The following is a 13,133-nucleotide window of genomic DNA, read 5'->3' as shown; positions in this document are numbered from 1 at the left end:
AAAGGCAAGGAAATGGATTCTCCCCTAGAATTTCTGAAAGGAATTTAATGCCTTGATTTTAGTCCAGGGAAAATTACTTCAGATTCTAAACTCCAGAACTATAAGAGAATAAAGGAATGCTTTTTTAAGCCACCAAATTTGTGGCAATTTGTTACAGCATTCATGGGAAAATAATACTGGCATACCCCTTTTTATTGTGCTTCACTTTAGTGTACTTTGCAGGTTTTGCATTTTTCACAAATTGAAGTTTTGTGGCAACCCTGCATCCAGCAAGTCTATTGGCACTATTTTTTCCAACAACATTTGCTCACTTCATGTTTTTGTGTGACATTTTGGTAATTCCTGCAATATTGCAAACTTTATTGTGTGTGTGTATGTATATATTTTTTTTATTTTATGTATATAAATGTACATATATTTATATAAATATATATAAATATATATATATAATATATAGTGGTCTGTGATCAGTGATACTTGATGTTACTATTGTAATTGTTTTGGGGTGCCATGGACTGTGCCCATTTAACACATATAACTTAATTGATACTGTGCGTGTTCTGATTGCTCCACTGATGAGTACTCCACTCCTTCTCCTTTGGCCTCCTTATTCCCTGACACACAATATTGAAATTGAGCAAGTTAATAACCCTATAATAGCTTCTATGTGTTCAAGTGAAAGGACAAGTCAGTTGATGCAGGAAAGTTCATTGTTTTATTTTAAGAAATTGCCACAGACACCCCAGCCTTCAGCAGCCACCACTCTGATCAGTCAACAACCATCAGCGTCAAAGCAAAACGCTTCACCAGCAAAAACGTTGTGACTCATTGTAAGCTCCAATGATGTTTAGCATTATTTAGCAATAAAGTATTTTTTTAATTAAAGTATGTACATTGTTTAGACATAATACTATTGCACACTTAGACTATTGTTTAGCATAGACATAACTTATACGTGCACTAGGAAAACAAAAAATTCATCTGACATGCTTTATTGTGATATCTGTTTATCACAGTAGTCTGGAACCAAACCCACAATACATCTGAGGTGTGCCCATACTTGTAGATTAGTATTTTTCATCAAATTTGGGAAGATTTTATTCATTATTTATTTGAGTCTTTTTTTCTGCTTCTTCATCTCTCTCTCCTCCCTCTTATTGGTCCTGTCTTTACATGTATATGTTACATATAATGTGAATCCACATTTTTCTGGAACTGTTTATTTTTCTTCATTATTCTCTCTCTCTGCCTGTCTCAATCTCTCTCTCTCCCTCTCTCTCCCTCTTGCTTTTACTCTTTTGGATAGCAGTCTCTATCAATCTGTCGTTTTATTTGCTAATTTTTTTTCTTCTGGCAGTTGAAATCTGCTGTTGGGCCCTGTGTTCATTTCCATTCGCTACTGTAACCAATTACCACAATTTAGTGGCTTAGTTATAAATTAACATTTGTCATATGTTATGGGGTCTGGCAGCATGGCTGTGTTTCTTTATGGAAGTTCTAAGGAAGAATGAATGGCCTTGCTTACTCAGGTTGGAGAGGCTGCCAGCACTCCTGGGCTCATGGCCCCCTTCTGTCTTCAAAGCCAGCAATGTCTGGTCAGGTCTTTCTCATGTCGCATTGCTCAGACTCTGCTTCCATCATCACATTACCTTTTTTGACTCTGAATCTTCTGCCTCCCTGTTTCATATTTAAGGAACCTCTGTGGTTACAATGAACCCACCTGGATAATCCAGGAAAATCTTTCAAGGTGAGCTGATTGGCACCTTTAATTCCATTTGCAACCTTGAATCCCTCTTGCCATATTGAGCATATTCACAGGTTCTGGGGAATAGGACATGGACATCTTTGGGGGAAGGTGTATTTTGTGCCTATCATAAGCTCCTTGATGTATCTCCTAGGCCTGTCATACCGAAGTCTGAAGTTGAGGTATCATCAGGGACACACTCCCTCGGAAAGCTCTCAGGGAGAATCATCCTTGCCTCTCCCAGTTTCTAGAGGCTGCTGTGACCCCTTGCCTGTGGTAGCATCACTCCAGTTGGACTCCATGTTCACATGGCCCTTTTTCCTGTGTCTCTCTTCCATGTCCGTGTGTTCTCTTCTTGTTTTAAGGACACCAGTTTTGGACTTAGAACTCACCCAAAATCCAGGACGATTTCACTTTGAGATTCTTAACTAATTACATCTGCAAAGATTTAAGGTCACTATAGCAGGCAGCTTGGATGGCCATAACAAAATACCACAGACTGAGTGGCGTAAACAGTAGGAATTTATTTTCTCACAGTTCTGGAGGCTGGAGGTCCAAGATCAAGGTGCTAGCCAGCTCAGTTCCTGGAGAGATGTCTCTTCCTGACAAGTAGCTGGCCACCTTCTCACGGTGTCCTCACATGGCAGAGAGTGAGCTCTGGTCTCTCTTCCTCTTTTTATAAGGATACTAATCCTATCGTATCAGGGCCCTCATTTAGCGTAATTACTTCCTTAAAGTCTCCATCTCCACATATACTCACAATGGGAGTTAGGGCTTCAACATGTGATTTGGGAAGGACACAATTCAGTCCACTGCAGTCACATTCTGAGCTTCCCAGTGGACATGAATTTGAGGGGACACTATTCAGTCCATTAACCCTTCTAGTGAATAATTAACTTCAATTAGCGTACTTGTCAACTATAGAATTGCCATTGTTTCCTTTTTGTAAAAAATGTTTATTGTTATTGTCTCTTTGAAGAGACATTGTCATCATGCTTTCCTTCTTGAATCATCATTTTTTAAAGTTCTTTGAACATATTTATAACAGCTGCTCTGAAGAGTTTGTCTACTGAGTCTGACATCTGTGTGTGTGTGTGTGTGTGTGTGTGCGCGCGCGCGCATGTTTGTTTTAATAATGTTCACTACTTACGTTGTTTCACTGAGGAACAGATCTGTGGAGCTGCTCATGTTACCATTCCACGTGCAGAACTAAAGGCTCCATCTTAACCTTGGCTTTATTTTCTCTGAATCTTTCAATTTCTGCATGAAAATCTAACACCATTTTGGGCATAAAAAGAAGCTATTCCTATGTGATTTCCTGAAATCCCTGTTGTCTGTAGGGTTGCCACTGAATGCTTAAGTCTGAAGATTGCTAATTAAATAGACTTCAAAGCCCTATTTTGGATTCAGAAGCTAAATACTGACTCTTACTGTGTCCTATACACGATGAATCTTTCCAGAGGCAAGGGATGAGGCTGAATAAATAGGAGAAATATCCCGTTAAAGAAAGGAGTGAAGAAACAGAAAAAACAATATGTTTAAAGTATCCTTTCACTACACATGTCTTTAGAATATATGAAAATGTAGCATGGTTTCATGTAGTAGATGTGTTCCTGTAAACACAGTGTACAAACTTTTGCAAGCACAGTATATACACTCCTGTGCACACACTTCTGTCATTTTGCAAAACAAAACTGTTTTATAAAAATTAGTAATCACCACTCTATTTAGCCAGCTTTTATGTGTGGTTTTACTATATATTTTTTTTAAAACAGGAAGTTGCTCTAGTATAAAGAGGGAAAGATTTTTGCCTAAATAGAAAGGCTTGGCGATCATATTTGTAGATATGCCAAATTTTACCCACTTCTGTAACATGCATTTAATAGTATCTAGGGAGTAAATTAGTAAGACTTATACTCTAATGTTTGAGCTTTTCTGTAGTTATCACAATTCTCAGAATATTTGATTTTTCTCATAATAGGATCATTTCTTCTTCTTGCCCAGCACTAATCCTCAGTCACCACTCCTGCCATGCCTATTCCCTGTGCCCAGGAGAACTTTATCAAATTATCTGGTACACAGATGCTCGAATAGTAGGCAGCTGTTCTTGACTTTGTTTGCCAGACGATGGCAGCAGAGTACCAGGAAATGCTCATGGATCTGGCGGCTAGGGAGTAGGATTGTGTGGGGAATTTGAATCCGGAGAGAGCTCTCAAGGAAATGTGCAGAAGAGGACATCACCGTAGAAGGGGGCTCTTTGGCCTCATAGAAAAGTCATGATAGTATGTGGAGATTCTCCCGGCGAATTAACCTTCAAAAAGGGTTTAGGAATTTAGCAGTAGATGACAAAATAGAAAAATTTTCTGACTTTGGATTAGTACAAATTTCAGGTTGAATATTTCATGTTTCAGAGCCAGATGAAGAGTATCCCCAGTCCACTCTTTTCTAATAACTATCTCTTTCTTGAGCTAATTGAGTTTTCTCAGTCCCACCAATTTCTTCCTCCTACTATGCTAATTGAGAGTTCAGAAGACCTGAATGCCAACGACCACTGATTAGCTGTGATTTAGGGAAGACGTGCTACCTTTAGGAGTCTTTGTGTTATTTCCAAGCCAGGTGGTTCTTGTCATCCCTGTGGCCATTTTCAATTCTGATGTTCCATGATTTATAATCCCTCTTTCCTTTGATCATTTCCGCTTTTTAAAACTGGAACCACACCAGAGGTTCTCCACTTAAATTCATAAGCTTAACGTTTTAGAGAGGCAGCCCAGTGTGAAGAACATGGATTCTGCATTGGCCACCTCTTAGCTGTGTGACTTTAAGCAAATTATTTAAGCTCTCATTGTGCTTCAGATTATTATAAAATGCTGATGATAATATTACATCTCTCAGAAGACTAAATGAGAATATTAACACATAAAGCATATACAAATGGAGTATATTAACATAAAAAGCATTAAGACCAGTACCTGGAAAATAGTAAGTATATGTATGTTAATTATCATATTACCCGTGGGAATATAAACTCAAAAAGAATCTGATTATTTCTTTTCTCATCAATGAAATGCAGATGAAATAAGAATTAGCAGAGAAGTCCTAGCAGATTATACTTACTTTAACCCATTCCCTGATGTTTTGGGGTTCAGAGCAGGAAGACCAGTAGGGCTAGCCTTCAGATCAGGAGGACTTGTCTTTCTGTTTTTCTGCTTACTATAGTTAGGTAAATTATTGGGCAGGAACTTCTCCAGCCCTAACTGTACAGTTCACTGCCTGCTATTTTACCACTGAAACCTCTGAAGCCTCCAGTCTTAGAGTAGGGGTCCTCTACCAGGGTAAGGAGTAGCTTTCACAGATCTTTGTGTGCAGTGGGGTGGAGGAAATGAGCAGTATGAAAATGGCCCTGAGGAAAGTTGTTTCCAGATTTCCCTAATCTCTACCGCAGAGCACTGTTTTAGAGTCCTCATTAAAGTGTTAATTTTTGCAGTGGAGTCACACCTAAAGAAGAGGGGAATCACTAAATGGAGATTGGAGAGAGGATGTGAAAGAAGTCAGGGACAGGAAGCAATGATATGAAATGGTTTGGATCCATGGTCCAAACTTGAATGTACCCCACTTCACAGTTCTCTTTAGATTTGGCCCTGAGTCACTTTTTTCATAAACAGCCAAGACTAAATGACCTTGTTAAGACAGGAGTCACCCCAGACAGTGTTTCCCAGGGAGGAGAATTGCAAACCCAGAAGGTTGAGATAGAAATCCCCTAATGAATCTATCAGCTGGTCTCCCTGGCTTGGCTTACCTAGCGACTCTGAAATCTGGTCAAAGCTCTCCTCCTGCACCAGTGGCCTTAGGTAGGCAAGAGAATAAAAGGGGTTCTTAGGTGACTCTTCTTCTCTAAAGCAGGGTCAGGGACCACATGCCCACTGAATTTCAGTAAAAAGGAAAGCAACTTGATAATAAGCCTACCAAGGTCATGTACAAATATCTTGTATTCCTATATTTGTGACAGTTGTTATTCTAATACTGTAGTTGAAAGGGGGGCTCTGTTTCTCCAGCCTTTGGTGTCTATCTCCACCTCAGCTGTGTCCCTCTTTATTTCTTATCCCAGTGATTACCATAGCTTCTGGGCTGGTTTCCCTGGATCTAGCCTCTTTTTATGCCAATCTATGCCATCTTTCATGGCTATAATAATTTTCTTGGAAAAAACTTCTGATCATGAATGGATATATAAAGAAATAAATAAACAGATGGATGAATGCTATCCCTCCTTTTGCAAGACTAAGGCATTGGCATGTTCTGTTGTCCTGTGTCTTCTTTATCTCCTAAGAGTAGTGGTTCCTATCCAGAATACATGATACCACTCTTTAGGCGTGTCACAATGGTGGCCAAATATTAAATTTTGTAAATAATTGCAACAATTTGGCTTTTTAGGAAATTGTGGCAGATTCATAATTATCCAAATAATATAGGAATTATTTTTGCTTATTTGGGCAATGATAAGATTTCTTGGATGAGATAGAAAGGGTTAGAGTTACTGCTATCCATATATGAGGTATGTCTTCACATGCAATCCTATCATGTAAGCCAAAAAAGAAAATGTTTGCCCGTGGCTTTCAAGGGTATCACTTCTTGAAGAAGAGAGAAACGTAATCAAAATGTTGGCCTTTTACAGGGACTTTTTTTTTTTAAATAATTTACATATATTAGATACCATGTCCTTTTTTGAGGTCTGATGCTTTATCCATAAACCTTCTCTGGAATATCTGTAGTGAGGTCATAGGAGATCATGAAGGGACATTAACAGTCTAGCTAGAGTGTTAAGGCAAAAATCCATTCCGTTCTTTTCTTGCCTAAAATATGAAAAAATTCTTGCACATTGTCATCTGTAGATAGATAAAAATATATATTAAAATGATCAGACTGCCTTAGAATGTAATCAGAGAAACTTCAGTTGCTTATCAACTGCCTTGAGATAGAGGACTTTGGCTTCCGATTTCTATGGTATTCTTTGCTTTTTCCTCAGTCGTTTGAAGCAGCATAGAAACTGGGGGCAGGGGCAATAATAGATGTTGCACATTCTTTTTTTTTTTTTTTTTTTTTTAGATGTTGCACATTCTTAACTGCCCTGTCTGCAGCCTGGTAGAGAGAACACTTCTAGACATTTTGTGATGGTCATTAGGATTACGGAATTCAAGTTGGAAGGGACCAGGACCAGGAGAAGTCACGTGTGCCAGTTAACCTTTCACTTTCAGGCAGGCAGCCCAAGGCCAGAGGTGTCGCCAGCCACCATACAGGCTTCTCTTTCAGACCCCCCACATGCACATACTTCCAGAACTGGGAAAGTTTCCAAAATTATACAGATATTTAATGTGTTTTCAGAAGAGATTTTGTTAAAAATAATGCAAGGGAAGATTCAAAGTTTTAGCAAAAATTTCAAGGGGTTCATACATAGCACTTACCTCACCCACTTATCCCCTCCCACTGTTTTTTAATACCTGGCAAATGTTGGCTGCCAAGTTAGGCTTTCAGAAAGCAGAGACTTCCTGAACGTTCCATCATTTCTAAGCCAGTTTCGGCATGTTGCCTTTTGCATTCCATAGTTCAGCTTCTATCACCTGTACTCAGTGGGTAGCCTTTAAAGATTGACAGTTGACACACCAATCCTCACTCAGAATTTTCTTCAGATGTTCTGTCCCTGAGCCATTCCCCCCAGGGCAAAAGGTAACCAGGAAATAAGGAAACACCAGTCAACCTGAAAACCCCCATCAACCCACCCTAGGTAAGTGAAGGCATCTGGGGATTACAGGTAGGGAGCAGTCTCATTTTAAACTTGACTCTTAGAACACCTGTGTGATGCAGTTACTGCTGATTGAAGCTGACAAATCCCATATCCAAAGGCGGTGTCTCTTCTTCCAGAAGTGTGTTTTCACTCAATTGATATTTTCCATGGATTAGAATGGGTCAGAAAGAATTACATCAAAAGAAGAGGGATACCAAGATGTTTTTGTGGCTCTTTCTGTCGGCCATTGTCCCAAACCAGGTGATATGTGGGTTTAAAGGTTTGCTCTACATGAACTCCTCATTTCGAGTAGTCTGAGTACGCAGATAATTCTTAAATTGACACAGGAGAAAAAGGTTGTGTTTCTTTTCTCCACTTGGGTAAGCAAGGAGGAAGAGTAACAGTGATAACTACTCTTTGACTTTGTCCATCTCCTTGATAACTTCTTCTCAGACAGTTCCCAATCTCTGATCACCCAGCAGTCTGGTTCAGGCAAGCAGATAATGCAGGGTCCTTGAAGAGTGAAAGAGAAGCATGTAACTTCCAGACATCCTTTAGAATGATATTTCTTATCACAATACTAAGTGCCAATTCTGATTGACCAATAATGATGTCCTAGCCCAGTGTGTTGAAAGAATTCCTAAGTCGAATCTGGGTTCTGGAATAAAAATGGCATCACTGGAGAAGTAATGGTTCATGTGTCAGTTTTTTTTTCCATCTCAGAGCAGCTGAAAATAGCTCATTTCATTATTAAATTTCAAGCTTTCTTGCATTTATCTTCACAGTCACCCTTTGAAGTCCCAGTATCATTCCCATTTTGCAGGTGAGAAAGTGATTTCCCTTTGTATTATTTCCAGATTGGAAATTCACAAATATTTTGAGCCCTCGCCCATGCAAGATCAAGATTCTTCAAAAGCTGAAATTAATCATAAAGGAATCCTTCCTTGAAGGAAAAGTAAAGCAAAGGAGGCAGTATCTGAGGAGAATAAATTATAGCCTGTGCAGTATCTGCAGAAGGGAAAAGGGACTTGCATAGTGATCCTTTCTTGGAGTCCCATAGTGGCTGTAGACCCTGTCTGTAACAGGAAGCTCCCTGGGATGCTACACTTGGGTGAGCTAGAGTGATGTCTTAGAAAGGTAGAGCAGCAACTCAATAGGTGTTTATTTTAGGCATCCATATGGTATTGAAGTCCTCACAATCATTTTCTACCCACTCTCTAACCATGCAGAAGGAAATTGAAGAGATTTCTATAATCCATCCTCTTAGAATTAGTCTGTGGCTAAGGATCTCTACTCTCTCCCTAGTCGGGGGCCTAGAAATGTCTCAGGCAGTAGCAGTGGTTCAAAAATGCCTTGCAGAAAGATAGACTGGCTCATTAAGATTGCTGTGCTCTTGCAGGGACAACACTTCTGGTAAGGAGAGGCAGCATGAGGGAATTCTCTGATTCTACACAGAGTGATGATTTGCCATTCAGACAGGCAAGACTGATGAGCAACGTGAGCTTCGCCACCAGGTAAGAGCCTCAGAGAACCGATTCCCTCTCGTTTTCCGAGGATCCTTGGGCAATACCAATGTGATGTAAACCAGAATATTGGCTTTATCAGCCCTGATAGTGGCCAGTGGAATTGTTCCCCACCTACATGAATTCATCTCTGCTTCTCCCAATATCATTAAGCTAAACAAAATATACCTCCTTGCAACATCGCTTAGAGAAATTTATACTTGTGACAACCAAAGGTCATTGCCCAGTGTTCTCTCAGATCAGGTACCCTAGGCAGGTGGACTGGGGTGAAATTTCAATTATTCCCAATTTCTACTATTAATCCATCCCCTATTTCCAACAAACTGATGATGAGGTTGCTTTTGTTTTTGAATTGGCAAAATAGGGTCAAGAAATTCTTTCTCCCCCTCTCTTTTTCCCTGCAGTTCTTTAGTGCATTAAAATCTTGATTAACAAGAATGCAGGGTTGGCAGTGGAGGGTGATCTGTTCAGTTGATTTTAAATAGAGGGTTGATGGAGCACCTGGGTGGCTGTCAGTTAAGAGTCCAACTTTAGTTCAGGTCATGATCTCGCAGTCTGTGAGTTTGAGCCCCAATGTTGGGCTCTGTGCTGGCAGCTCAGAGCCGGGAGCTTGCTGTGGATTCTGTGTCTCCCTCTCTTTCTGCCCCTCCCCTGCTTGCACTCTGTCTCTCTCCCTGTCTTATAAATAAATAAACATTAAATTTTTTTTTAATAGAAGGTTAATCTAAAAGTTCTATTGCTTCAAAGTTCATTGTGAATAGTTTTGTAATATGTTGGCAACATTTCAATTTAGTACCTATACTATACTAGGAAAAATTTTTAATGATTGAGAATTGTGATTATCTGCAGGTAGATACTGTATTAACAGTAGAGTGTGGTCAATATGTACTGGCATTACATAATGTGGGTGTGGGGTAGGGTTGGGGTTGAGTTCAAAGGCTGTCTAGTTATCTCAGTTTTGCTATATTAAATGAGTATGATAGTCATAAACACTTCGTGTTTTGTAACAATTGAATGAGATTAGTTATTTAAAGCTCTTTGATTCTTGGCTGACAGTAAGTACTCATCAGATGTTCCTTATTGTGATTATCAAGTGCTATACCTGGGAAGGTGCACAAAATTGGGCTGCATATGTAGTAAGTGTATAACCTATCAAGGATGTAGATTTTTAAATAAAATCCTTGATCTTGTTATTTTAAATAACTCACCTCCTTCTTTTTATATATATATTTTTTTAATGTTTATTTATTTTTGAGACAGAGAGAGACAGAGCATGAATGGGGGAGGGTCAGAGAGAGAGGGAGACACAGAATCTGAAGCAGGCTCCAGGCTCTGAGCTGTCAGCACAGAGCCCGATGCGGGGCTCCAACTCACGGACCGTGAGATCATGACCTGAGCCGAAGTCGGACGCTTAACCGACTGAGCCACCCAGGTGCCCCACTCACCTCCTTCTTTTAATATATAAAGAACCATGCTTCTGTTTAGCTGGGGATTCCGGAGAGCTGGGTCTGGTTAACAGAGGTTTTCACCCTACTACTCCCACAGGTGAGGCAGGTGTCACTGTCTGAGCCATCAAAGGTGCCACCTCTTCGTGTGCGCATTTTCCACATTTTCCAAGAGGAATATAACAGGCCTAGGAATTATAGCTTCTGCCCTTCCTTGCCTTCTATTTCAGTATATTAGGAAACTGAGATAATCTGTGGAAAGGATTAAGAACTTTGTGTGGAGGAAAGTGCTATGGAATTTCGGGAATTCACACTCTTAATGACAACAAAACAGCTATTCACTATAATTAAGGTTTGCAAGTTTCTTTTTAAATGGTTGGTAAATAGGGATTTATTAAGTGCCTCTATGTGCTAAGTAGGCACTCTGCTTGATGTGTTTGGAGATACAGAAATGATGTTTCAACCCCCATGCAATCTAGTTGGGTAAACAAGTTGAATTTATGTAACATAAATCAGAGTTCAAATAAAGCAGTACTCCTTGAAGTGCTACATAGATAATTCTGGCAGGAGAGCAAAGGAAGAAGAGGTCAGTGAGGAGTGGATGGATTGTTCCAGAAAGTTTCCTGTGGCAGGTGGGATTTGGAAAAGTAGGAGAGAATGGGCATCTCAACTTGTGTGAAGGTCATGACATGGGCAAGGCATGGGGGAAACCCAGAGCCTTCCATGTGCCAGCTAGCCTGACCAGAGGTGAGAATGTGTGCTAGCATGTTGTATGAAAGAACATCTCAAATTTCTCAAGAATACTTTCTTGGCTATTGGTGTTGTGCATCTGTGTATTTGTGTATACGTGATGATTATGGTCTTTTTTAATGTTTATTTATTTTTGAGAGAGAGAGGGAAACAGAGTGCGAGGGCACAGAGAGAGGGAGACACAGAATCCAAAGTAGGCTCTAGGCTCTGAGCTGTCAGCACAGATCCCAACGTGGAGCTCGAACTCACGAATCAAAAGATCATGACCTGAGCCGAAGTCAGTCGCTTAACCAACTGAGACACCCAGGCACCCCATGTTCTGTTTATGTTAATGCGCAATTGTTACAAAAACATAATTCACATTTAAAAATTGCTTTTGAGACTTTAAAGACAACATTGAGGATAACACATGAAGTGCTTCAGCCATGCTCATGTGCTCATTTATCCTTTTCCACATCTTCTGTGATAATAGAGGATTGGCAAGTAATGGGTACAAAAAGCCATAGAAAATCCTTAAATGTAAATGTAGGCATTCAGTTTGACAGACTTTTCCTCATTATTCTTTAGTACAGTTACAAAAAAATCACTTATTGGTATGTTTTCCATTGTCTTAAATACCTGCACTGTCTATGGTAAATAAGGAAGTGATTCAAAGCAGACATCTAAAAGGAGAATTGGTCTAGATGGCATGGTCCATTCATAGATTGGGCCTTTCAGCCCTATATCTGGCCAGGAAATCCCTGAATATGCTTTAAAATCTCCTAAAGAAGGTCAGAGATCATGAAAGTTAGCCAGCCAGATCATCTCTTAAAGATGATCCTTAATTCATCTGCACCTCTTAATTGAAAAGCAAGATATGTTCACATGAGCTACATATTTTTAAAAAAATAATCAGAGTCCTGCTGGTGAGACAGTGATAAATACTTCTATATCCATAAGTGCCACTTGTGGGTACATTTCTGTGATATTTCATCAATGGAGTTGGTTAGCTCAGTTGATTTAAGTACAGTGTTAATAGGATCAATGACAGATCCTGCTCCCACTTAGTACTATAAAATAGGGTGTGTTTTTGTTTTGTTTTAGTTTGTTTGTTTGTTTGTTTGTTTGTTTGTTTTTGCAGGGCAAAGATAACTCCAGCTATTAAATTGATAAACACATGTTCTGTGTAACAACAAGTAGTAAAATAAATTTGATGGCTTAATAGAGTTAAGTAGTTATGATTGGGGGGAAAATGTAAAATGTGTGGTGTGTGCTATTTGTGATCCATTTTTGATGTGTTAATAGTACTACATTCACATACCCCAAACAGCATAACATTATTTATAGTTTTGCTGACAATGGCTTGGTGCTTTTAAAGATGTAATCTTCAGCCCACCGGTGGGTTTTCCAGTAAGTTGAGAAACTACCATCGTCTATTCTTAGTACTGAAGCAATACAGACAGCCCTAACTTATACAAAAGTTATAGTCCAATATTTCATTGTGTCCCTGGGGTCTTTCTCTTCCCATAGAATAAGCAATGTTATAAATAGCAGTTAGGTTCTCAGATGAGCACACAAAAGTCTATTTAATAGATGGTAGTTAAATGTGTATTTGTTGAGTAAGTAAACAAACACTAGCTCTATTCACTTGAGTTCTGTGTTGTTAAATCAAGGGATTCATGTAACATGAGAGAGTGAAGATGAATATTTCCTCTTTCTTTCCATGGTGATCCAGTGAGACTTATGCAAAACTTTATGATAAATAAAAATACATTTCAACTGCCCCTGGATCCCCTTTGCCCTCACTTCCAATTTCTTTATTGGCTACCCTATTTTGGGTGAGCTTGAGAGAGTTCTACCCATTTTACTGTTCTATAGTTATTTACTGAGTTATTTACTCTGCCTCTCCTATCAAA

The 13,133-nt window shown here is 39.4% G+C and overlaps 1 protein-coding gene across 2 annotated transcripts in view; it reads left to right on the top strand.

The window, feature by feature from the left end:
• Positions 1-13,133, top strand: part of KCNU1 (potassium calcium-activated channel subfamily U member 1) — a 152,212-nt gene that overhangs the window by 71,468 nt on the left and 67,611 nt on the right. For both annotated transcript variants that reach the window (XM_045460866.1, XM_045460859.1), the window contains one exon: positions 8,920-9,034. In XM_045460866.1, coding sequence (XP_045316822.1) covers positions 8,920-9,034 — 115 coding nt within the window. The remainder of the gene's footprint in view (positions 1-8,919; positions 9,035-13,133) is intronic.

This window comes from Leopardus geoffroyi, chromosome B1 (assembly GCF_018350155.1).
Source record: "Leopardus geoffroyi isolate Oge1 chromosome B1, O.geoffroyi_Oge1_pat1.0, whole genome shotgun sequence".
NCBI lineage: Eukaryota > Metazoa > Chordata > Mammalia > Carnivora > Felidae > Leopardus > Leopardus geoffroyi.
Note: the sequence above shows the minus strand (reverse complement) of the source record. Positions and strands in the feature narration are given on the sequence as shown.